The 26995-nt window shown below is 43.2% G+C and overlaps 1 protein-coding gene across 3 annotated transcripts in view; it reads left to right on the forward strand.

Annotated features, from left to right (window-relative positions):
- The first annotated feature begins 9232 nt into the window (after positions 1 to 9232).
- afg1lb (AFG1 like ATPase b) overlaps positions 9233 to 26995 on the forward strand; it is a 156641-nt gene continuing 138878 nt past the window's right edge. The window contains exons 1-2 of one of the 3 annotated variants that reach the window (XM_067984995.1): positions 9233 to 9456; positions 19704 to 19930. In XM_067984995.1, coding sequence (XP_067841096.1) covers positions 9342 to 9456; positions 19704 to 19930 — 342 coding nt within the window. In that variant the 5' untranslated portion in view covers positions 9233 to 9341. The remainder of the gene's footprint in view (positions 9457 to 19703; positions 19931 to 26995) is intronic. The other 2 variants (XM_067984994.1, XM_067984993.1) reach the window with 2 other exon arrangements.

The raw sequence follows: 26995 nt of genomic DNA on the forward strand, positions 1-26995 counted from the left end.
CAGGGGGTTAATCTGCAAATGATCTGACATTGTATATGACTGGGGAATTCTGAAATGGGAAAGTGTTCAATTCCCTGATACCAACATCCTTCGCAACTGAGGCTTGAAACTGACAAATATAAAATTCTACTTTGGTTTAGTTGTCCATTGGAAATTATTTCTGAGTTAATTTTAGTCATTCAAAGACTGACCAGGTTTAGTATTGGTTTGGAAATGATGTACAATTACTACAGTTGAATGGTTTTGTTTTCCAACTTTTCTCCCCTACTGTCCTAGAGGCACTTCTTCATGCCAGGGTACATTTCTGCAGGTGACAGCAGTTCTCCAGTACCTTACCCATACAAGTGGCCTTTCTTCATGCATAAACTTATAAAACTGTTGGACTATAACCTGGTATTGTAAGATTCCTTACATTTGTCAACCCCAGTCCATCACCGGCATCTCCACATCATAACACTGAGGAGGCATTATAAGGTGCCCAATTCTGTTCCACTATCCACACTGTTTTTAGCAGTGGTTACTGTATTGTGGTTATGAGAAGCAGGAACCCTGCCTAAATTTTTAAATCCATCGTCCAGGATACTGTGGTCAGTTGTAGCATTCCTCCTGTTGCCCTAGCTGAGATAAATTCAGTAGATACCAGGGATCAAACCAAGGGTCTTCCTGGTCTGGGCGGCTCAGTACCACATTTGACAGTGCATTTACAAACTGAGTCATTGGGGTGTTTTTGCATGCCATATTTTTATCGGAGTTCAGAGTGTGTAACTTATATTTAGGCTCCAGCCCCTCACTCATATCAAACACTGACTGAAAAGGTGATAAGTATGTACCCATGGTTCTCTTTTTGTGTGCTGGCAGTGTGGTCACCAGGGTCAAATACATGGAATATCTCTCCTCTTACAATTGTCTCCAGCTATACATGCTATTGATATAAGACACAATGCATAGAAAAACAATTAACTTATCCTTCATTTTTTTCTCAGGAGGTAATATTTAGGGTATGTTTTAGAGAAGGAAAGACTTACATTCATTGTGCCTCATTACGCCTCTCAGAAATATTGTGTAGTGCTTGACATGAATTTCTTGAGTATAGTCACTGTTGTTTCGTGCATAGCAAGTTTCCAGAAGTTGCAATGAAATAAATGACCAGTTAATCTGTTTCTTCTTAATTGTAGAAGGAATGTGGACCAGAACTCTTCACTCTTTTTCAAATAGTGCCATGGGATGTTTAAAATCCACAAATTGGGGCTTCGATTTAATATCTTATCCAAATGACTTCACTTCCAACCATGCAGCACTTGCCAATCTATGCTGAAACCTCTAATCTAAAGGCAACAGTGCAACTAAGTGAGCAAATCTGTACACAATTGCTTTATCTGTTGTCCAATTTCTACTTTGCCTACCTATGCAATGTGTTATCCAAGGGACAGCACTTCCAACAATGCAGCATTTCCTCAGTACTGCACCCACTATAATAACAGTCCAGATCATGTGCTGAAGTGAGGCTTCAACCCACAACCTTCTAATTCAAAGGCAAGAGTGCGACCAACTGAGCTAAAATGTCACCCTACACCATCCAGAGAATGAAAATTGAGCCTTATACTCAATTAGTCTACCATAACCATGATTGAGTGTTTCCAGGACGGAAGTTAAATCTTATCCTGTTGAATAAACTAGAACTGTGTAAGGCCAGTACAGGAAATACCGTGACTAATTGCTTTAATGTTTAAATAGAGAAAAACTGTTTTCCGATAGGTAAGTCTATGTTTATCACAACTGCACTGTCAGGTTTTATTGGTCTGGTACAAAAACAGTAACTGCATGAATATTACTGGGCACATTTTACATCATTGAAATGTACGGTTCATATTTTGACTGTCAGAAACTGAATGTGGCTTCAGATAATTACCAGCACAATCCCAGCAGCTTCATTCTGCTTCTTCTTTTAGCTTGTTCCATGGATCTCTATTTCAGTGTTTATGATCCTTGGTCCTGTGTCCATGCAGCACTACTTGAACTGAACATGACTGAGTAAGAATCTTACAGATAAATCCCTCCTGGTTATGTTTCTCTGCATTTTTTCTAGCAGGAGAATGTTCCAGAAACAAAGTCAAGATCCTAAAGAGGACGATAAGTCACACAGCAAGACAAAACATGGGAAACATATGAGACAGAAAGCGTCGGGTCTGCATAGCAGGGAACATCTGTGCAGAGAATTTAAAAAACAAGAAGCACTGATCCAATCTGGAATACTGACAAATCTATGGATAAAACAGGTAAAAGGAGTATCTGAAATTCAGGTATTTGATCAACAATGAAGTGGGGACTTCTGGAATACAATTTTTTTCCAGCTCCTGAAGGCGGTGATCATGCTGGGATATGGTTCCAGCAGCCCTCCAGTTCCCTAGTGGCCACGTGTGAGTATTACCGTCCCATCAGTTTACTCTCAATCATCAGCAAAGTGATGGATGGTCTCGTTGACAGTGCTATCAAGCGGCACTTACTCACCAATAATCTGCTCACCGATGCTCAGTTTGGGTTCCGCCAGGACCACTCTGCTCCAGACCTCATTACAGCCTTGGTCCAAACATGGACAAAAGAGCTGAATTCCAGAGGTGAGGTGAGAGTGACTGCCCTTGACATCAAGGCAGCATTTGACCGAGTGTGGCACCAAGGAGCCCTTGTAAAATTGAAGTCAATGGGAATAAGGGGGAAATATCTCCAGTAGCTGGAGTCATACCTAGCACAAAGGAAGATGGTAGTGGTTGTTGGAGGCCAATCATCTCAGCCCCAGGGCATTGCTGCAGGAGTTCCTCAGGGCAGTGTCCTCAGCCCAACCACCTTCCGTCCATCACAAGGTCAGAAATGGGGATGTTCGCTGATGATTGCACAGTTTTCAGTTCCATTCGCAACCCCTCAGATAATGAAGCAGTCCATGCCCGCATGCAGCAAGACCTGGACAACATCAAGGATTGAGCTGATAAGTGGAAAGTAACATTCGCACCAGACAAGTGCTAGGCAATGATCATCTCCAATAAGAGAGAGTCTAACCACCTCCCCTTGACATTCAACGGCATTACCATCGCCGAATCCCTCACCATCAACATCCTGGGGGTCACCATTGACCAGAAACTTAACTGGACCAGCCACATAAATATTGTGGCTACAAGAGCAGGTCAGAGGCTGGGTGTTCTGCGGCGAGTGACTCACCTCCTGACTCACCAAAGTCTTTCCACCATCTACAAGGCACAGGTCAGGTGTGTGATGGAATACTCTCCACTTGCCTGGATGAGTGCAGCTCCAACAACACTCAAGAAGCTCGACACCATCCAGGACAAAGCAGCCTGCTTGATTGGCACCCCATCCACCACCCTAAACATTCACTCCCTTCACCACCGGCACACCATGGCTGCAGTGTGTACCATCCACAGGATGCACTGCAGCAACTCGCCAAGGCTTCTTCGACAGTACCTCCCAAACCTGCGACCTCTACCACCTAGAAGGACAAGGGCAGCAGGCACATGGGAACAACACCACCTGCACGTTCCCCTCCAAGTCACACACCATCCCGACTTGGAAATATATCACCGTTCCTTCATCGTCGTTGGGTCAAAATCCTGGAACTCCCTTCCTAACAGCACTGAGGGAGAACCTTCACCACACGGACTGCAGCGGTTCAAGAAGTCGGCTCACCACCACCTTCTCAAGGGCAATTAGAGATGGGCAATAAATGCTGGCCTTGCCAGCGACGCCCACATCCCATGAACAAATAAAAAAAAGTATTCACAGTGAATATCAACAGAATACATGACTGAGGAGGCATTAAAACTCAGCTGGATCCTATCCTGACCAGCAACCACACATAGATACCTAATAGCAAAGGTCACCAGATAGTAATCAAGAGTGGGAACTCTGTTTAATTTTTCCCCACCCCTACCAGGGTTATGCTGAGGCCAGTGGTAATCCTCACTGCTGCTGCAGTTAAGATTCCAGCTCTAAGATCTCAGTGATTTTGGCTTGGAGTGGATAGACTTGGAGACTTTGAAGCAGGGGGTAAAGGAAAGCTCTGTAATCCAACACATAATAAAAACATTACATTTGTGGAAACAAGCCAGGCAGTGTGTGGTGCCTATTGAAATCAAGAGGCTCATGGATTACTCAGACTATAGAAGACAGCTTTTGAAAGTACAGAATTAATAATGAATACTCTATAGAAATGAATGTCAGGAGCCCATAAACTGTTGCTAATGCCTGTTTTAATGCTGAGATTTGAAAATTAACACCAATCTCACTACCTATCTGAATGAGGAAACAATATTTTTCAGAGAAATTGACATCCTTCAAACTTCCTTGAAAGTGATAATGGGTGTGAATCCAAAATGTCAGTAGTAATCTTGCATTTCTCATTGAAAATATGTGTAAAGTGAACATGTGGGAAAAACTGCTGCTGGACATGAACAAGAAAGATGCTTTATGTTTAACGAGGGGCAGCACTAACGCCTCAGACAGTAATCCTCCTTCATTCTGTGCAATGACCACATACTGACCCTTTCTGTGTGAAATAACCTTCAACTATACTTTGAATAATCTGGCTGCATTGATTCTGTAAATTGTAAAGCTAGCACAACATTGTTTATTGGTTTCACTGTATATGTACATAGAAAATGTAAATCTGTCCTTCATTTCAACATAATGAAGAAAATTCCTTCATCAGGTCCCAGTTTTCCTTTCCTGTGCACAAGCACTGAAAGAGGTGCAAAATTGGAAAGGGGCAAAAAGCACCCTGACCAGTATCTATCCAAAAAAAAATTACATAAAACAAAAATATAAGAATCAAATGTAGAAGCATTTAGTGGTTTGTACAATTGTAGAACTTACAGCATAGAAAGCAGCCATTCAGCCCATTGTGTCAGTGCCAGTGTTAGCTCCTCAACTGGAACCAACTGCTCTACTCCTATTTCCCTGCCCTTTCCCCATATCCTTTTATATTCTTCCTTTTCAAATACCTTTCCAATTCCCTTCATAATTATGTTATAGCTTCTGCCTCAACAGCCATGAGTGGTAAACCACATCATGTTCTAATAACTCTGTGTTAAAAATGCATTATTCTAACTTCGCTCTATGTTTTTTCTAGTGATAATACCCAGTCTATGCCTCCTTGTTACTTATTTGTCAACCAATGGAAACAATATTATTGCATGCAATACTCTAACTAACCAATGTTTCATACAAGTTCAACACATGGCAGCTTTTATGGTTATTTTGTCTGGGTACCTGATTTAGTGAATTCAATTTCACAACTTGCCATGCTGGAATTTGAACTCACAATCTCTGGATTGGCATTCCCATACCATAATCACTGGGCTCATATACCATTATAATGACTCATCAGATTATGTTAACTTTGGAATTAAAATAATGTTCTTATCTTGGTGGGGAAATTGTTCTTTAAAATCTGCAATCTGGCTTGTGTGCTCCGATTTCATCTGCTTGTGAATTTTGCCCATTTCTCATGGAGGAAAGTCTTTAAAGAGGGTGAAAAATGACACTTTTCAATTGAAATGTTGCCATTGTTAGTTATTTTGTAAGTGATTTCACTGGGTGAATTGTTTTATTTATGCATATTTGAGAGAGAACACAAAACCAAGAGCAGAAAAAGGATTAACTTAAAGGAGGGAGATCCAGGAAGCATTGTAGTATTATTAACATATGGAGGTGCAGTTCTGAATACAACGTTCTGAATTTAGACACGTTATAGAAGCAGGATCTCTTTGGCAACACTAAAGCCCCAATTTTAACTAGGGGCAAGGAGCAAACGTGGGCAGTCCCACTCAGCTGGACAATGGAGGCGAGCCATTGGAGGAGAGTGTTGTGGTCAACCGTGTCAAAGGTTGCAGACAGGTCAAGAAGAATGAGGAGGGATAGTTTACCACAGTCAGTCACAGAGGATGTCATTTGTGACCTGGATTAGGGCTGTTTCAGTGCTGTGGTAGGGGCGGAAACCTGATTGGAGGGATTCAAGCATAAAGTTGCGGGAAAGATAGGCCGGATTTGGGAGGCGGAAACATTTTCAAGGATTTTGGAAAGGAAAGGGAGGTTGGAGATAGGGCGGTAGTTTGCAAGGACAGAGGGGTCAAAGGGGCTTTTTGAGGAGGGGTGGTGGCAGCAGATTTGAAAGGGAGAGGGACAGTACCTGAGGAGATGGAACTATTTACAATATCAGCTAGCATGGGGGCCAGGAAGGAAAATTTGGTGGGAGAAATTTGGCTTGGCTGGCAAGGGGGAAGGGAGGGACTTCAGAGGCAGTTTAACGGATGATTTCAATCTTAATGACAAAGAAGTCCATGAGCTCCTCGCACTTGTTGTTGGAGATGTGGGTGGAGGAGGCAGGAGAGGGGTTTAAGGAGATGGTTGCTAGTGGAAAAAAGAAGCTGGGTGTTATCTTTGCATTCCAGGATGATCCCGGAGTAGTGAGCATTTTTGGCAGAGGAGAGCAAGGCACAATGGTGCTTGATGTGGTCCAGCCAGATCTGGCAATGAATTTTCTAAACCAGTTGTGTTCAGGTCTACACCCCTTTGACTTAAGGGAGTGAGGATGGTGACAGTACAAGAGGGAACAACCTTGGTGGGAGAGAGTGAGGGTTTTACTAGGGACAAGGGTATCAAAGGTGGAGGTGAGGGCGTGATTGAGCAGATCGATAGCTGCAGATGTACTGTTGCAGCGTTGTTTAGTGAGAAGAAAAGGCGCAAGTTAGTTCAATCTTTTCTTAAGTTTGGGGTTTTTGGTCCTTACCATAAAGGCCAACCCCTTGCCCAGTGCTTATTTGATAACTGTAGTGTTGGCCTGGTGGACATGAAATCACCTTTGTGATGAATAAAAGTTACATTATATAGAATTACATGGAATCTACAGCACATAAACATTCATAATTTTAAAGACCAATATCCAGTCTCCTCTTCGATGTCTTAATTACACTTGGTTGACTTTGATGCCTAATTGAGAGACAGTGGCACTGATGAACCCAAAAGAAAGGTAATAAAGCAACTGCAGAAACACAACAGAGAATATCTATGTGAAGTAAAAGGGCCGTCTTCCACTTTGAGTGTATTTTAAGAGCCTTATATGACCTCTTTTAAAAGTCTTGACTTACGCCGTGTACAACAGCTTTGTTTAAGGACAAAATCAATGAACCTAAAATCTTGCTCACTTTGCATAAAAGAATTTGCACTGTATGCATAAACTGCAGATGAAATCTGAAACTATTTAAAAAAGGAGAGAGAGAAAATAGGGAACTACAGACCGGTTAGCCTAACATCAGTAGTAGGGAAAATGCTAGAGACTATTAGAAAGGATGTGATAACGTGACACTTGGAAAATATCAACGGGATTCGACAAAATGAACATGGATTAATGAAAGGGAAATCGTGTTTGACAAACCTACTGGAGTTTTTTTGAGGATGTAACTGGTAGAATAGATAAGGGAGAACCAGTGGATGTGGTGTATTTGGATTTTCAGAAGGCCTTTGATAAAGTCTCACCTAAGAGGTTAGTGTGCAAAATTAAAGCAAATTAAAGATTGGGGGTAATATACTGGCATGGATTGAAAATTGGTTAACAGACAGGAATCAGAGAGTAGGAATAAATGGGTCTTTTTCAGGGTGGCAGGCAGAGACTAGTGGGGTACCGTAGGGATCAGTGCTTGGGCCCCAGCTATTCACAATATATATCAATGATTTAGATGAGGGAACCAAATGTAATATTTCCAAGTTTGCTGACGGCACAAAACTAGGTGGGATTGTAAGTTGTGAGGAGGATGCAAAGAGGCTTCAAGGCGATTTAGACAAGTTGAGTGAGTGAGCAAATACATGGCAGATGCAATACAATGTGGATAAATGCGAAGTTATCCACTTCAGAATGAAAAACAGAAAGGCAGATTATTATTTAAATAGTGATAGATTGGGAAATGTTGATGTACAAAAGGACCTGGGTGTCCTTGTACACCAGTCACTGAAAGCAAACATGCAGGTGCAGCAGTTAGGAAGGCAAATGGTACATTGGCCTTCATTGCAAGAAGATTTGAGTACAGGAGCAAGGACGTCTTACTGCAGTTATACTGGGCCTTGGTGAGACCACACCTGGAGTATTGTGTGTAGTTTTGGCCTCCTTACTTAAGAAAGGATGTACTTGCCATAGAGGGAGTGCAGCAAAGGTTCACCAGACTGATTCCTGGGATGGCAGGACTGTCGTATGAGGAGAGATTGGGTCGACTAGGCCTGTATTCACTTGAGTTTAGAAGAATGAGAGGGGATCTCATTGAAACGTATACAATTCTGACAGGGCTAGACAGACTAGATGCAGGGTGATGTTTTCCCTGGCTGGGGCGGGGGGGTGGTGTCCAGAATGAGGGGTCACAGTCTCACGATACAAGGCAGGACATTTAGGACTGAGATGAGGAGAAATGTCTTCACTCAGAGGGTGGTGAACCTGTGGAATTCTCTACCACAGAAGGCATTGGAGGCCAAGTCACAGAATATATTTAAGAAGGAGATAGATTGATTTCTGGAGACAGAAGGCATCAAGGGGTATGGGGAGAGAGAGGGAATATGGTATTGAGATAGAGGATCAGCCATGATCATATTGAATGGCGGAGCAGGCTCAAAGGGCTGAATGGCCTACTTCTGCTCCTATTTTCGATAAAACACAAACAAAAAGTGCTGGTAATGCAGCACGTCAGTCAGCACCTGTTGTGAAATTTGTTATAAGTTTCCTTTTTTTTAATAAATGATTTAGTTCTCTATTAGTTGTGCCCCTCTAAAATGAGGGCACTTTTGTTAGATTTTTTGTTGGATGACACTGGGACAATCTTCTCATTTAATTAAGAAAAGGCGTCTGTAATGAGAACAGATAAGCTATGTTTTAGGTGCGGACTCTTCATGTACTGCACAGTTATGGATTCCATTCCAATTTTGCTCCCAATTTCGTCATTTTCTTTAGACCCTGATCTGCACGATTTTCTGACCGAGAACTTTTTGCCAATCGCAGTCTGGTTCTTGTCTCTGTGTTGGAGTGAACCAGTAGGAGACACTGCGTTGCCCCAGTGTCATGAACCCTAATAAAGTGACAAAGTGCCACAACATTTCTGTTTTGGCACAAACAATAAACGCCCAAATCGTACGAATTAAATGAGAATACTATTATCCTTATCCACTGTGCCCTCCGGCCGCGGAAACCAACAGCTGTCTGTAAAGGGCAACAGACAGACAGACAGACGACCTGAAACAGCCCGAGCTTCCCATTCGAACACAACAAATAAAGTTCGTTCTTGTTGACGGTTGTAAACATGGCGGCCTCCAGGACGCCCTTGGTTACGTTCGGCCGTTTGACGAGCGTTTTAAATGCTGAAAACCGTTGGTTGAAATACAAGTGGTGGCTAATAACTCGGGGTACCTTTAAAGGTAAGGAAGATCATAGGGAACTGTAGAAACGTGATGAACGTTTATTAATCGGGTCCGGGGATCGGCCCGGCCCCGGCCCCGGCCCGGCCCGGTGTTGTACGTCAGGTTGAATATCTTCAATCAGTTGGTCGACGTTGGACCCGGGCGAAGAATGACCGGGAAAGGCCTTCATTCCACGGTCCAAGTGCCTTTAACACCGAGGGACAGAGACTGTAGTGCTAATGCTGTAAAGTGTAAACTTGATGTCGTGACACAGGGCTGAGATTCACCGACCTGGGGCGTCACATTGTTCAGAGGGACTCATTCACCTTGGTTTAAGAACAATGTATTTTGATGAATGGCACATTCATGATGGAACGACTTTCTGTGTTTAAATGGGTTGGCAATATGTGTCACAGTTGGGTAACCACCAATCTGATCTTTGGGGTAGCTGTCCGGTAATTTTGGTATTCGAAAAGTAGACAGTAAAAGTAGTTATTCAGTTCATTTTTTTAATGGTATCAACTTCTGGGTATATTCATACCTTTGAAAGGAACTGAGTGAATACCAGTTAATAAAGGAGATTGATGGCTCAAGTTTAAAATTCTCATCCTTGTGTTTAAATCCTTCCGTGGTCTCACCCCTCTCTCTCTGTAACCTCCTCCAGCCCTTCAACCCTCCGAGAACTCTGTATTTCTCGAATTCTGGCCTCTTGTGCGACTCTGATTTCCTTTGCCCCACCATTGGCAGCTATGCTTTCAGTTGTCGAGGCCCCAAGCACTGGAATTTCTTCCCTAAACCCCTCTATCCACCTTTTTAAGAGCTCCTTAAAACCTACATCTGTGACCAACAACCTGTCCTAATATCCCCTTATGTAGCTTGCTGTCAAATTTTGTCTCATAACTCTCCTGTGAAGCACCCTGGAAAATTTTACTACGTTAAAGGTGCTACCTGTTGTGCAGAGATATTTACTGGACCTGTTTGATTCACACAGCAGTTAGAAAATATACATGAATTTTGGAGGGCAGATGTGTCCATAATTGAGGTATTTGTGTATGGACCTTGGAATGAATAGGCTTAATTGGATGAGTAATATTGTCTTCCTACATTGCTAAAGTGACGACAGCCAATTGTAATTTTGAAGTGGATGTCCTGAGGTTGTAAAAGACACTATATAAATGCAAGATCTTTCTTTTCTTGCTATCTTATGTTAAATATATTTTCTATGTGTAGATAAGTACATGAGGGAGAAAGGAATAGAAGGATAAGGTGAGATGAAGTAGGGTGGGAGGAGATAGACATCACCTGCGGCTGGAAGACCATCAATTCGGTGAAGGAGGCCCTTTGGTCCACCCCTAACCTGCTGGTCTTCCAGTTGAAGGAGCTGTCCATGACCAAGTGTTGCCAACTGGCACATTCCAAGGTCCAGGAGTACATACTACGAGACGTACTGAAGCAAGGTGCGACCTACGCAAAGGCTCCATGGGGAAAGGCCACCGTATAAAGCCACCCGATCTTGTATTGTATTGTACACCATGAATCATAAGGAATATACTGTGTTTGAATTGTGTAGAGCATAAGCATCGGCATAGTCCAGTTGTGCCGAATGGCCTGTTTCTGTGCTGCAAATTCTATGTAATTCTGTTTTTTAAAAAAAAGTTCTCTGTGTCAGATCTATCTGTGCAGCTATAGATCAGATTTTCTGAGTCTAGTCACCGCTGGTGTCTGCTTAGTGTGCAGGTCTTTTGAGATTTGGGATTGCAAAATTACTGTGTTCAATTTACCTGTGACAACTAGCCAGTTTTGAGTTTGAGTTCTAAGTCCCTGGTTCAGCTGCTTCCACAGATTCAATTGCCTGACTGTCAAAAGCCTTGGTTAAGTAATTGGAGACCATGCAACAGTCTTTATACTACTTCACATATTTTTCATAAATCTGCTAAGCAATGAAAATCAAGTCATTTGCGCCTCTGGGAAGAGTGAGTCAGTAACCTTTCCAAGAAGGTGATTGAGAAACACGTTTGTTTCCCAGCTATCAAATAGACCTTCCCTCCATCATAAGGTCAGAAATGGGGATGTTCGCTGATGACTGCACAGTGTTCAGTTCCATTCGCAACCCCTCAGATAATGAAGCAGTCCGAGCCCGCATGCAGCAAGACCTGGACAACATCCAGGCTTGGGCTCATAAGTGGCAAGTAACATTTGCGCCAGATAAGTGCCAGGCAATGACCATCTCCAACAAGAGAGAGTCTAACCACCTCCCCTTGACATTCAACGGCATTACCATCGCCGAATCCCCCACCATCAACATCCTGGGGGTCACCATTGACCAGAAACTTAACTGGACCAGCCATATAAATACTGTGGCTACGAGAGCAGGTCAGAGGCTGGGTATTCTGCGGCGAGTGACTCACCTCCTGACTCCCCAAAGCCTTTCCACCATCTACAAGGCACAAGTCAGGAGTGTGATGGAATACTCTCCACTTGCCTGGATGAGTGCAGCTCCAACAACACTCAAGAAGCTCGACACCATCCAAGATAAAGCAGCCCGCTTGATTGGCACCCCATCCACCACCCTAAACATTCACTCCCTTCACCACCGGCGCACTGTGGCTGCAGTGTGCACCATCCACAGGATGCACTGCAGCAACTCGCCAAGGCTTCTTCGACAGCACCTCCCAAACCCGCGACCTCTACCACCTAGAAGGACAAGGGCAGCAGGCGCATGGGAACAACACCACCTGCACGTTCCCCTCCAAGTCACACATCATCCCGACTTGGAAATATATCGCCGTTCCTTCATTGTCGCTGGGTCAAAATCCTGGAACTCCCTTCCTAACAGCACTGTGGGAGAACCGTCACCACACGGACTGCAGCGGTTCAAGAAGGCGGCTCACCACCACCTTCTCGAGGGCAATTAGGGATGGGCAATAAATGCCGACCTTGCCAGCGACGCCCACATCCCGTGAACGAATAAAAAAAAATAGAAGCATTATTCTGCAGTAATTGCTACAGTTGCTTTTCTCTGCAAATGGCAACAACAGTCACATCCTTTTTTAAATTTCAAAATATTCTTTATTTCATTGCACTGTGTGTATGTTAAAATTCTATGTAAATATCACAACTTCAAACCAGTACAATTCAAACCAATACATTACAGATCGTACACAATGCGACCTCAATATTACAATTCAAACACAGTATATTCCTTATGATTCATGGTGTACAATACAATACAAGATGGGGTGGCTTTATACGGTGGCCTTTCCCCATGGAGCCTTTGCGTAGGTCGCACCTTGCTTCAGTACGTCTCGTAGTATGTACTCCTGGACCTTGGAATGTGCCAGTTGGCAACACTTGGTCATGGACAGCTCCTTCAGCTGGAAGACCAGCAGGTTTGGGGCGGACCAAAGGGCCTCCTTCACCGAATTGATGGTCTTCCAGCCGCAGGTGATGTCTGTCTTGGTATGTGTCCCAGGGAACAACCCATAGAGCACAGCGTCCTATGTTACCGATCTGTCGCGGATGAACCGGGACAGATATCAAAGCATCTCTCTCCACACTCTCTGCCCGAAGGGGCACCCCATTAGGAGGTGGACGATGGTCTCCTGTCCGCTGCAGCCTCGAGGGCCGCTCGTGGTGACGCTAAGATTCTGTGCGTGTTGGGAGGGCCTTTCTGACCACCATCCAGGCTACATCCTGGTGCCTGTTTGTCAGTTCTGAGGACGAGACGTTCTGCCAAATGGCATCGACCGTCTGGTTGGGGAAGAACCCGATCGAGTCCACCCTCTCCTTGCGGGACTCGGGACGTTTTGAGTCGACCACTGATAGACGGCCTTGTGGTCGAAGGGGGTTCCTTCTCAGGAACTTCTCCACCTGGAACAGATGGTGGGGTGGGGGGACGGTCCAGTTCGACGGGAGTCCTGCGCCTGCTCGGCCAGCGTGGCCAGACCCAGCCTTCTCAGTGTGTTGGACAGGTTGAAACTCAGCATGTAGTGACACTTGGTGTTTGCATACTGGGGCTGTACACACATCCTGAGGCAGCCACACACAAAGATGGCCATCAGGATCAGAGTGGCGTTGGGGACGCTCTCTTTCCCCCGCCCCCATGGCCTTGTACATGGTGACCCTGTGGATGCGTTCAACCTTGGACCTCCGGACAAATTGGAAGATAGCTCGGGTGACTGTGACAGTGGAGTTGTGGGGAATGGGCCAGACCTTGGCCACGTAGAGCAGCGTCACAAGTACCTCACACTCTATCACCAGGTTCCTGCCGGTTATAGAGTGGGATCGCCCCACCCACATACCAAGCTTCTGTTTGGCCTTGATGACCCACTCCTCCCAGTTCTTTGTGTAGGCTAGGGGCCCCCCGAACCAGATCCCCAACATCTTCAGGTAGTCAGACCTGACGATGAAGGGGACAAACGATCTGGTCTCCCACCTGCCAAAGAACGTGGCCTCGCTCTTCAGTTCACTCTGGCCTCCAAGGCCAGCTCGAAACATTTGCAGATGACCATCAGGGTGTGGATCGACTGCTGGTCTGAGCAGAAGACGGTGACGTCCATGAACAGGGAAGCCTTCCTTTAGATCTTGTAGATGATTTCCTTAGGTGATTTTGGGGTCTATGTAGCTGGCCAGCTACACTTGTAAATCACTGCAGGGATTCAGAGTTCTGGAGCTTTACCAATCTTGATGGTGTCACGAACTTTGGCAATTATGGGGATTCCACTCATATTGTGGCTGCAGTGTGACTCTGTTGAGCACTTTGTCTGTAATGACAGAATTGTCAAGTCAGTAGCTCATCAAAGTGTTTGCACCATCTCTACATGATCTCAGCCTTGCTAGTGATCATTAACATTTTTTAGAGGTGTAGTATTATTGTTAGTGCTGTACACTTTAATAAGTACATTTTAGAAGTGTTTTTCGTCTGCATACGATTGAATTTCCTTAACTTTCCTTGCCCCACCAACGATCTTTCATTTGCCATAACTTGGATTGAAAAAAATATACTAACATTTTCGTGGCATGCTTTCTTTGTGGCAAGGTTAGGATCAGAGAGGAGGCTGTTGTATGCCCTCTGTTTCTTTCCAAGCAATGTCATGATTGGTTTGGATAAGAATTACCACTTGGTGCCAGGGCTTGACAAAGCTGATTTCTATCACGGAGTGCCTTCCACTTGCTCTCTGCATCATTATGGGGGCTACTGGAGGTACGGTCGATAGCACCATTCCTGTTTGATGTTTTGGTTCTTCAGCTGTTTCACATATAAGCAGCTAATAGGCTTTGTGGCAGTTCTGCAAAACTATGATTAGTCTTCCAGCAGGCTTGAAGCCTATCTTATAATAGTCAGTCCAACATTGTCCCATTGTAATTGAGCAAGAAGGGGTGAGATTTAGTTGGCTGGAACTTGGACAGATCTTCTATATATCTGATATTTATTGGTTATCCATTATTTTATGTTGTGTACCCATTTGTTCAAATTGCCTTTTGCCATTGTCTTTGTTTGGAAGAGATGTATGAGTACTAGCTTGGGCGAGTTGGGTGCACACTCATCCCTTTGGTTCATGCTCCGCGATGGACTTGAGCACATAATCAAGGTTCACACTTCACTGCCGTATTGAAGGAGTTCTGCATTGTCTGAGAGGCCGTCTTTCAGTTGAGATGTTAAACCGAGCCGCTGCCTGTCTGTTGAGGTGGATGTAAAAGGTCCCATGGCACTAGTTGAAGAAAAGTGAGTTCTCCATGTGCTCTGGCCAATTTTCCTCCCTCAATCAACACCATCAAAAACAGAATTATCTGATTATTCATTTACTTATTCATTCACTTGCTACTTTGCAGGACCTTGCTGTGTGCAAATTGGCTGCATTTCAAAAGTAATTCATTGCTTGTAAAGCACTTAGAGATGGCCTGAGGACACGATAAGGCCCTATATAAATCCAAGTTTTTTTTTGTACGTCCTCATTGTATTTTGTAGTAACTTATGTCTCTAGACATAGCCAATTAAAAATCCTCCCAAAGCAATTGGTACAGACCTTTCAAACGTACCCTTTCAATACAATTGAAGCTTTACAGCTAGAAATCTCTGGAACTTTGTAAAGAGCTCCATCATCTTCAGAGAACCTGCAGTCTATTTGAGGAGTTCCTTAGTGTTGTTCACTCATTGACCTGGTTGGAATTTTGCAAAGAATGTCATTTTCCTTTTCTTAAAAAATGTTTGTGCGCATACGCTTTTACGATCAACTACTGGAGTGCACTGCCTCTGAGACAAGTAATGGGATGTGCTGCAGTAAAAGGTGTTTTTTTAAAAAAAGTCCTGTTTGCATATGAGCAACTTGAAACTATTCTTTAGAGAAATTGAAACTGCATTTAAAGCTGCAGTCCCCACAACTACATTTTGCCTTATTTAAAATGTACTTTCTTCCCCTCCTATCTTTTAGGCTTTACTCAATCATGCAATCTACCCTGAACTCAGTCAACCACTTCCCAGGTTTCTGGAAATGCTGCCCTTGGGCTGATCATTAGGCAGTATGAGAGAACAGTCTGAGGTGACTCCAATTCTGATCTTTATTTTTATTTTCCCTTCCATCCCTGTGGGGAAGTATATCTTTTTTCCTCTCAGTGGCAGCCTTTTTACTTGCGTGAACAGGCAAAATTTGGATTGATGTAGCAGGTACTTTTTATTTGTATAGACTAACTTCAGTGAAGTGCTTTTTAAAATTACTAAGTTATAATTAAACACAATTAAAATGTTACCTCCAATTTGTTTATTTGATGTTTTTTTCTGTTAACCATACTTGTTTTTATTCGACAGTCCAGGAGACTATCTTTCAGACCGTGTCATTATCTGAAACTCTGTTCTTTGTATGTAGAGTTTCAAATGCAGAGTTTAACCATCACTTGCTGAATTAGAACTGCTGGAGCATACAGCGAGTTATGAAAAAATTGTGATTTCCATTGTTTTAAGCTTTACACTGTTCCCACCAAGAAGTTAGGTCTCTGGTGCTCTAGTCTTACAATTTTGAGAGCCCTGAGAACAGCCATCGAAAGCAGAGCAAAAAGCATCCATATTGAGCCTTCAGTGGGCTAATACCATGGCCAGCATACCAGAAGGAAATATATTTCGGTAGCTGGTGTACAGAACAATGGTTCTGTGTTATGATCCTCCGGGTCACTATCGTTTAACTAGGTATTGCACAGAAAAGGGTTCTAGTATCAGGTGGAGACATGAGTTGCTTATGAGAGTGACCTTGACCTGAGAATATCTAGCTCAAAAACCTGCAAGTTGTGATGGTCCCAGAAAATGTGATAGCATAGAGTAAACCCATCCAGTCTGTTTTCAGGCAGTGAGACGCTTGATCCCACTTTTATAAGGTGGGTACTTGCTCCATGTAAAGTAATATTAGTACAAGGGCAACGCATTTCTTTGGATATGTCTCTCAGATCCATAGTATTCAGAGGCTCATGGCCTCTCGCTGTACTGGTGCTCAAAAGTTCGTTGCAGACAAACTGAGCGGTATATGTGGGTGATCATTTGTAAACAATGGTGCTGTGTGCAAATGATTTTCAAGTTGGCTCCTCCCCTTATCTCTTGAAAGCAGTGTACAGTTTCACAGGTATTTTATCAAGTAGTAATTCTCCAAGCTTGGTCCTGTCCTCGCCTGTTATGCATACATTGCTTGCTTTCCAGCAGGGATTACAGGATAGTCATTCGGGATGACAATCCTAACTGATTTTATTTCCCCCTTGAACCCAATGATATCTTGGACAATTACAGTAGCCCCACTATGACCCTAGCTGAGATCCACATGTCCTGGGATCAAATCTGGGGCCTTATTGTCTGTAAGTACCACATCACACATTTACCTGCCGTGGGGCAAGCTTTCAAGTGACAACCTTAACAGCTTCGAGTATCTGGGTGTATTATTTCATCCAGAGATAGAAATAGTTCCTTTCAAATTTGTGGTCCTTTTTACGAGAAAGGAATGCAGTCGATGCTTTGCTTCATCACTTTCATTCTTGAGCAGGATCAAATATATTAAAGTAATAGTGGCTCTTCAGCATAATCACCTCTTGAAGAGAGAACTCTTGAAACACCAGCAGTGTATTTTTACAGAACCAAATGGATGTTAATTTTTTTTTCATTTATAAATGACTATAGTTGCAAGCTCTTGCCTCCTCCAAAGAGACATCATCTTATGAATCCCGATTTTATTAGTTTTACCACCATGGCTTTTGAAATGAATAGGCAACAGAATGGTTAAGCCCCGCCCCTACGTCTATCCATCCTGGGTTTTAGGACTTTTACCAGTCACTTCAGAAGGCCAAGTGATGCACTAGTACGTTTAGCAAAGTTTCTCTTCACTTCACCTTCCAGCTATATATAATCAGCACCTCTTACAGGTAGCTCACACATGAAAATTTATGGCTGGTTCAACAAGTTACAATGGAAAAACAATAATCACAAGTTCTTGAGAGCTTCTTGCCAATTTAATTCTGATCTTAAAGTTGGGCACGGTACAATTTGATTCAAAATAGGAGACAAGTTTGTGACGAGAGCTCTGGGGGGTGGGGAGGGAGGGTGCTGAGCAGTGTGATTCTTTCTTTACCAAGTATTGGAAGCCTAGCTAGTTCTGACATTTGTTTTGTCGGCCCCTCCAGATAAGGCGGCCCTTCACACCACTCCTTGTTACTTACAAAGGGGCCCTTGAAAGGGGCCTTTTTCAATGTTTTCTTGAAGGAATTGGCTGTAGAAAGCATATTATATTAGGAGACTTCTAAAAATGAATGAAAAGAAACAAGTAAAAAAAAAATGAAGATAGGGAGATATACTTTAAGGGAATAAAATAAAGAAAGGGTGCTGTAGAAATGTTTCAAAATAGGTGAGAAGGGATTAAAGGATTAACTCAAAAGGTCAAGGCTATTCAGATGCTAATCTATTCATGGGGCTATGGGCTCCAAATAATTTTTTTGAGTTGATTAATGGTAGTGCTGCAGCTACTTGAAAATTGATTAGTAGTTGATGGATTTTGATTAACAATTTTTCAAGACTGTAGTAGTGTCAGACAAATTGTGCAGTATATATTGTAAGTGGTTCAGACTTAAAACTGCATCAGAGTTCAACAATTTGGACAGCAAATTGCTATGCTACCAGATAAGTAGCCCAAGATCAGAAAATGCCATTCAGCCCATTGCAGCTCATCTTTCTAAGACTCCAACTCGCCCAGCCTAGCATCTAACATCTAAAGTATTTAACATCAACAGTTTATTTACTGGATTATTCCAAGTGCTTAAAAAAAAATTCAAATGATCCAATGATTTGAATTAAACATTACAGCATTATCAGATAATTTGAATTGAAAATGACTTTGAATTAAGATTAGATTGTATATTTTAAAAAATTTACAATCTACACTTCTGGTCCCACAGGTGTGGCTGTGCTTGAAGTAATATTCTAGGTTTGACACTGGCTGGGCTCAAATTTACATTCCACCCCGGAGAGAGTTCTATGTGTTAATGATTCTGGGGACTCTCAATCCAGTTGCTCATTGGGATGGGCTCACAGCACCAAACTTCCACCAATTCACCATAAATTGGCAATCTTAATGCATCAGCACATCAATTTTCCATTACGGGGTGTTCTCCAGACGATGTGATTGAGGTGCATTGTTGGGGAGATTTCCTCTGCATCCAGCAGTACTGTACCTGACCTGACGTAATACTAGATGCCCAAAATGGAAAGTCTTCCATTCTCCAGCACTAATATCTAACATATGCACAAAATCTGCACACCAAAAAAGTCATTTTAGGAAAAGAAAAGTATAACGGTGAACTTGTCAAAATTTCATGTAGGTTGGCTGCAGGAGTTTTTCACAAAGCAGTTCAAACTTTGGAGGTTGTGGGGGGTGGGGGGGGGGGATAAGATCGCATTTGAACTGAATAATACAAGTGAAAGTGTGTCAAGGTAACCATTCCAATAATGATGGTGAGTCCTCTCCTTCTGATTCAGGCCAGAATTGCCTTTTGAAAGCTTTAAGACAAGGCAAAACCCAGGGGATGGTGAAACAGCAGCAGAAGCTGTAATGAGATAGTATTAATGGACATCTTTACTGTACTGGATAACAGGCTGGTTTGAAGGACTTGACTTGTGGTCATCTTGAGACTAACTAGCCTATCCTCAGTTTCTGGAGTACAGTATAGGCAGCTGATTGTTAACTGCAGGTGTCTGAAAATTGAAGATTCAAGTAATCAGTTTGATTTGTGTATTCTTTTAGGTTACATTCTTCCAGCAACAAACAGTGCTGCACCTGAGGCAGGACTCCCTCAGAAAGACTCTGCCTTTGCACCAAGTGTTGAAGGGCCTTTGAAGCACTACGAATTATTGGTCAGAGGAGAAAACATAAAACACGATGACCACCAGAGAAGGGTTGTGCAGTGTTTACAGAAGCTTCATGAAGTACTTAAAGGATACAATCCTGGCCAGCAAAATATCTTTTCAAAGGTGAGGTCAGAAGTTGAGATATCAGAAGTCCAGGGGTCAGAAGGTGAGCAGGTCAGACAGCTTTAAGAAGCTGCAAAGAAGCAATCTAGTACAACATTTGATTGTGGTATATAATATGCTTAGTTGCCGACTTGACCTTTTGGTTTCCCTTTATTTTAAAAAGAATCTTGGAGAGAGAGATTTCTTCTATCCCAACTTGTATCTGTAATTTAGTAATGAGTTACATTTTTTGGTGGTGGTAGCTACAAAAATACAATGATTAGAGTTTCACAGTGATCTGTGCAGCTGTCAGCCATCCAGACTCCACCCTTTCCCTGGAGCTCCCTCCCTAAACCTCTTGGCCTTGTTTCCCTCCCTACCTTTAAAAGCCTCCTGAAAATCCCTCTTTTTGACCATGTATTCAGTCACCCCTCCTAATTCATCTACTGCTGCTGGTCTGTTTTCTCCTGTAAGTCTTAGAACATTTTGACGATGTTAAGGGTGCTATTCAAATGCTAGGCAAGGTAATAAAATGCTGTTGGTGCACATGGATCATGCATGCCCCAATATAAGTTGCCATCATTAGGAGGGGGAATGGAGAAAGGAAAATTAAAACCGCTTCTGCAACTGATTATCTAGAGTGTGAACAGCCCTTGCAAATTCAAGTAGGTGGCCTTTATGAGCTTATTAGCTCAACTGCAATATCAGTGAAACCTTGTTTATGATGACATTTTCACCTTAACAGCAGGAAAACAACCATGACAATTAAGTAGGCAGCTTTTATAATCTCGTTAACCTGAAAATAGAAAATAGTTGCTTATTATGACAACATTGGCTTATTGGAAAGTTATGAGCTATTAGATCAGTTGACTAAACCAGCTCATTTGTACAACTATTTCAAATCTGCAGTACAGTTTTATGCCAGTTCCAAAAATTTTCATACAGATTTGCTGCTAATCTTGTGGATGAAAGAACTCTTCTGAAATTTTACCAGGACCAAATGTTCTCAAGTTGTATTAGGACTGAAATGTTCTGAAATAACAGTTGCAGTAAATTTGGTACTAAACTTCAATTTGCATAACAAAATTTAACTTTACATGACGTCAGATTCATAGGTACAAAACGTCCCTCACTTGTAAAATAAATTCTCTCGTTTATTAGTTTAGCTAATTTGTTAGCACTCTTGCCTCTGAGCTAGCAGGTCCTGTATTCAAATCTCACTGTTGGACTTGAGCACATGAAACTAGGTTGACTAGAAGTGAGGGATGGCTGGTTTGTCAGAGGTGATGCTTTTCAGATGAGATGTTGAACCAAGATCCACTCTGCCTGTTAATGAATGTTTAAGTATCCCACAGCACTATTCACAGAAGAGTAGGGAATTCTCCAGATATCCTGGTTAATATTCCTCTCACCACCCCCACCAAAAACATATTAATATCAATAACTTGCATTTATCTAGCACCTTTTAACGTAGTTTAAAAACATCCCAACAAGCTTCACAGGAGCATTATGAGACAAAGTTTGACACTGACCCATAAGAGCAGTCACTCCACTTCAAAGTAATTAATTGTATGTGAAGCACTTTGGGATATTTCGAATGGTGGCAACTTACACTGTGGCATGCATGATCCAAGTGCACCAGCAGCCTTTAATTACCTCGCCAAAATGGCCTTTCTTGATGTCTGGCAAGGCACAATATAAATGTAGATCCAGCCTTCCATACGCACAATATGCATTGCCTGTACTCAAATTTGTTTTCTCTTACAAAATATGACTGGTATTATATGACTGGGCAAGCAGTATTTTGTTATAGCACTGCAACTTTGAACATCAGGCCATTTTACTTTAAGGTATTTTTGCACCTTTTTGTACTTTCCCTGAGTTTGGAATGCTCTTCACAGAATGGTGATCTTCTCTTTCAAGGCATTTTGCAGGATTTAATTTCTGAGTGTTGCTCCATTCAGTTCATTTTATTTCAGCATTATGAACTGATTTTATTAAATTCGTTTGGATTGACTGAACAAGTTGGAAAATTTAAAAATTAGTTTGGGATAGTCTGTGGATAATTTTTCGTCAGTACTCAACTACTTGAACTGCATATAAACTAATTGAAATAAAGTTGTAACAATAATTGTTGAGTGGCCTGCAGTGAATTAAGAATGCTTAAAAAAATCATGGCAATACTCTATTTAACAAATGTAAACAATTTTACAACACCAAGTTATAGTCCAGCAATTTTATTTTAAATTCACAAGCTTTCGGAGACTTCCTCCTTCCTCAGGTAAATGTTCAGGAGCTCCTTGAAGCCTACGCATTTATACATATAGAACAATACATGGTGTTTACAGACTGCCCCTGCAACTGCCCGTTGCCAAGGCAATCACCGTGTTCAGACAGAGAGGTGTCACCTGCAGAACCCCCGAATACACATTCAACAAAAAAACAAACAGGGAAAAAAAACAGAGAGAGGCAGAAACATCCGGAAGGCAGAGAAAGCCAGCAAATGACCCATTATATTAAAAACAGATAACATTTGTTCGCTGGTGGGGTAACGTGTAGCGTGACATGAACCCAAGATCCCGGTTGAGGCCGTCCTCATGGGTGCGGAACTTGGCTATCAATTTCTGCTCGACGATTTTGCGTTGTCATGTGTCTCGAAGGCCGCCTTGGAGTACGCTTACCCGAAGGTCGGTGGATGAATGTCCATGACTGCTGAAGTGTTCCCCGACTGGGAGGGAACCCTCCTGTTTGGCGATTGTTGCGCGGTGTCCGTTCATCCGTTGTCGCAGCGTCTGCATGGTCTCGCCAATGTACCATGCTCTGGGGCATCCTTTCCTGCAACGTATGAGGTAGACAACGTTGGCCGAGTCACAGGAGTATGAACCATGCACCTGGTGGGTGGTGTCCTCTCGTGTGATGGTGGTATCTGTGTCGATGATCTGGCATGTCTTGCAGAGGTTACCGTGGCAGGGTTGTGTGGTGTCGTGGACGCTGTTCTCTTGAAAGTTAGGTAATTTGCTGCGAACGATGGTCTGTTTGAGGTTGGGTGGCTGTTTAAAGGCGAGTAGTGGAGGTGTGGGGATGGCCATAGCGAGGTGTTTGTCCTCATTGATGACATGTTGAAGGCTGCGGAGAACATGGCGTAGTTTCTCCGCTCCGGGGAAGTACTGGACGACAAAGGGTACTCTGTTGGTTGCGTCCCGTGTTAGTCTCCTGAGGAGGTCTATGCGATTTTTTGCTGTGGCCCGTCGGAACTGTCGATCGATGAGTCGAGCGTCATATCCCGTTCTTACTAGGGCGTCTTTCAGCGTCTGTAGGTGTCCATCGCGTTCCTCCTCGTCTGAGCAGACCCTGTGTATTCGCAGGGCCTGTCCATAGGGGATGGCCTCTTTGACGTGGTTAGGGTGGAAGCTGGAAAAGTGGAGCATCGTGAGGTTGTCCGTGGGCTTGCGGTAGAGTGAGGTGCTGAGGTGCCCGTCTTTGATGGAGATTCGTGTGTCCAAGAAAGAAACTGATTCTGAGGAGTAGTCCATGGTGAGCTTGATGGTGGAACTTGTTGATGTTATCGTGTAGTCTCTTTAGTGATTCCTTGCCGTGGGTCCATAGAAAGAAAATGTCGTCGATGTATCTGGTGTATAGTGTTGGTTGGAGGTCTTGTGCAGTGAAGAAGTCCTGCTCGAACTTGTGCATGAAAATGTTGGCGTATTGGGGTGCGAATTTGGTCCCCATGGCTGTTCCGTGTGTTTGGGTAAAGAACTGGTTATCGAAGGTGAAGACATTGTGATCCAGGATGAAGCGGATGAGTTGTAGGATGGCTTCCGGAGATTGGCTGTTGTTGGTGTTGAGTATTGATGCTGTCGCAGCGATGCCGTTATCGTGGGGGATACTGGTGTATAGTGCCGAGACGTCCATCGTGGTGAGAAGTGTTCCTGGTTCAACTGGTCCGTGGGTACTGAGTTTTTGTAGGAAGTCTGTAGTGTCGCGACAGAAGCTGGGGGTTCCCTGTACGATGGGTTTCAGGATGCCCTCGATGTATCCAGAGAGGTTCTCACACAGGGTTCCGTTGCCTGATACAATGGGACGTCCGGGTGTGTTGGCTTTGTGTATCTTTGGGAGGCAGTAGAAGTCTCCCACGCGGGGATTACGTGGGATGAGAGTGCGTAGGATGCTTTGAAGGTCTGGATCGAAGGTCTTGATCAGTTTGTTGAGCTGGTGGGTGTGTTCTTTGGTCGGATCTGCGGGTAACCGTCTGTAGTGTTCCTGGTTGTCCAGTTGTCGGTATGCTTCTTTGCAATAGTCTGTTCTGTTCTGTATGACTATGGCTCCTCCTTTGTCCGCTGGTTTGATGACGATGTTGCGGTTGGTCTTGAGAGCGTTGATGGCGTTGCGTTGTGCTCGGGTGACATTCTGGACTGTCTTCTGAGTGTGGCTGATGAATCTGGCATTGACGCATTTCCTGACAGCTTGAGCATACATGTCCAGCTGAGGGCAGCGACCCTCCGGAGGAGTCCAGTTTGACTCTTTCCTCTTCGGTTGCTGTACCGCGGATCCCTCTGTCTGCTGTTCCGGATCGTCGATTGTCTCATTGGGTTCGCTGCTGAAATCTTGGGGTTTGTGGTAGAATTCCCGGAGCCTCATTCTCCTGATGAATTCCTCTGTGTCCGCCGCGAGACTAGTGGGGTCCATTTTGGTAGTGGGGCAGAAATTGAGCCCTCGGCTGAGAACTTCGATTTCGTCTGGTTGAAGGGTGTGGTCGGATAAATTGACAATAGACTTCCCTGTGGTTGCAACCGTGGTACCAGGGGAAGCTTGGTCGTTGCTGGTGGTGCTATTTAACAAAGACCAGGGGAAGCTTGGTCGTTGCTGGTGGTGCTGGTGGTGCTATTTAACAAAGACATCACTCATTTTTAAAAATATTTCATTTCATATGAATGTTTTTTCATAAGAACAGGTGGAGTATGCAATTAATTAAATTTGCAAATATACGTGTTAAACTTGGATCTGTAGAATAGTGTGAAGGTGTGAAGAAAAGACATTATTGTTTCTGGTTTTGCCATCTGATTCACTGCACAAGTTGAATGTGTCCAAATGCTGCTACTTCAACGCAGAGCAACATTTTTAATGTATTCTTCATTTAAGCTGTAAAGCATTTAAGTTATAACGAGGCTGTGAAGCTGTAACGTACCATTTCACCTTGGCTTCTGTAGCACCAATCAAGTGTTGGTTGCTATATATTGTGTACAGTGTATAAGCAAATGTTTCTGGTTGCAATAGGCTAAGCAATATTGAGCTTCTAATAGTTAAATTCATGCCTGTTATATAGTTCCGAAATGTCTGCTTTTTCTAAGACATAGGGTTACGGTATTGGACCGCCTTCATCTTTTTGCCCTGCAATCCAATTTAGATGTGTGTGTATGTTTTTTCTCTCTTCTTCCTTTTGAAGGTCCTTTTTATCCTTCTTTCAGGTGGTTAAGATATTGTGACACAAGCGTTGGCTCTCCTATACCTAAGTGAACTTGGAAGGCAAGCATTTGGTGTGCTCGTAAACTGTGGAAGACGTCATAAGGAATCTTAATCATATCCTCACCTCTAATCCTTACAATTGACATTCTAGTAGTGGTCACTGGATAGTGACGAGGAGTGGGAATCCTGGCTTGCTATTCCTCCTTAATGTCCCTGCCCTGCTGGGATACTAATGTCAATTGTAGCACCTCCACTGCTCCTCTCACTGAGATTATGTGACTCAGTGCAGACCAGGGATTATATTGTGTGTAGGCCATTTAGCCCCTCGAGCCTGTTCCGCCATTCAATGAGATCTGTGACCTAATGTCTTGAGTGTGTCCGGGATAGTTTTCTACAGCAGGATGTCCTAGAGGCAACAAGGGGGCAAGCCATACTAGATTTAGTAATGAGTAATGAACAAGATTTAGTCAACAGCTTAACTGTGCGTGAACATCTATCCAATAGCGATCATAACATGATCGAGTTCAATGTAGTGTTCAAAAGGGAAAAAAGTGAACCAGCTGCTAAGATTCTAGACTTTGGTAAGGCCTACTTCAATGGGATGAGACAGAGACTGTCCACAGTAAACTGGGCAAATCTGTTAATGGTTAAAACGACTGACGATCAGTGGGAAATGTTTAAAGAAACATTTAATGTGATACAGAATCGGTTTATACACCTGAGGGGCAAGAACTCTACTTGCCAAAAAAAAAAGCCATGGACAACTAAAGAGGTAAGGGACAGTATAAGACATAAGGAAAGGGCATACAAAAAGGCAAAAAATGGCACAGATCCTGGCAAATGGGAAAGATACAAAGATGAACAAAGGGTCACAAAACAGATAGTAAGAGCTACAAAAAGAGAGTATGAAAAGAAACTTGCAAGGGATATCAAAACCAATACGAAGAACTTTTATCGTTACATTCGGAAAAAGAGGATGGTCAGGAGCAGCGTTGGCCCCTTAAAAACTGAAAGTGGGGATATCGTCATTGACAATGGGGAAATGGCGGACATGTTGAACGATTACTTTGCATCAGTATTTACAGTCGAAAAAGAGGATAGCATGCCGGAAATCCCAAGAAAACTAATATTGAATCGGGGACAGGGACTCAGTAAAATTAACATAAGTGAAGCAACAGTAACGAAGAAAATAATAGCACTAAAGAGTGACAAATCCCCAGGACCAGATGGTTTCCATCCCAGGGTTTTAAAGGAAGTAGGTGAGCACATTGCAGATGCCCTAACTATAATCTTTCAAAGTTATCATAGAATCATAGAAGTTTACAACATGGAAACAGGCCCTTCGGCCCCACATGTCCATGTCGCCCAGTTTATACCACTAAGCTAGTCCCAATTGCCTGCACTTGGCCCATATCCCTCGATACCCATCTTACCCATGTAACTGTCCAAATGCTTTTTAAAAGACAAAATTGTACCCGCCTCCACTACTGCCTCTGGCAGCTCGTTCCAGACACTCACCACCCTTTGAGTGAAAAAATTGCCCCTCTGGACCCTTTTGTATCTCTCCCCTCTCACCTTAAATCTATGCCCCCTCGTTATAGACTCCCCTACGTTTGGGAAAAG

This window comes from Heptranchias perlo, chromosome 5 (assembly GCF_035084215.1).
Source record: "Heptranchias perlo isolate sHepPer1 chromosome 5, sHepPer1.hap1, whole genome shotgun sequence".
NCBI lineage: Eukaryota > Metazoa > Chordata > Chondrichthyes > Hexanchiformes > Hexanchidae > Heptranchias > Heptranchias perlo.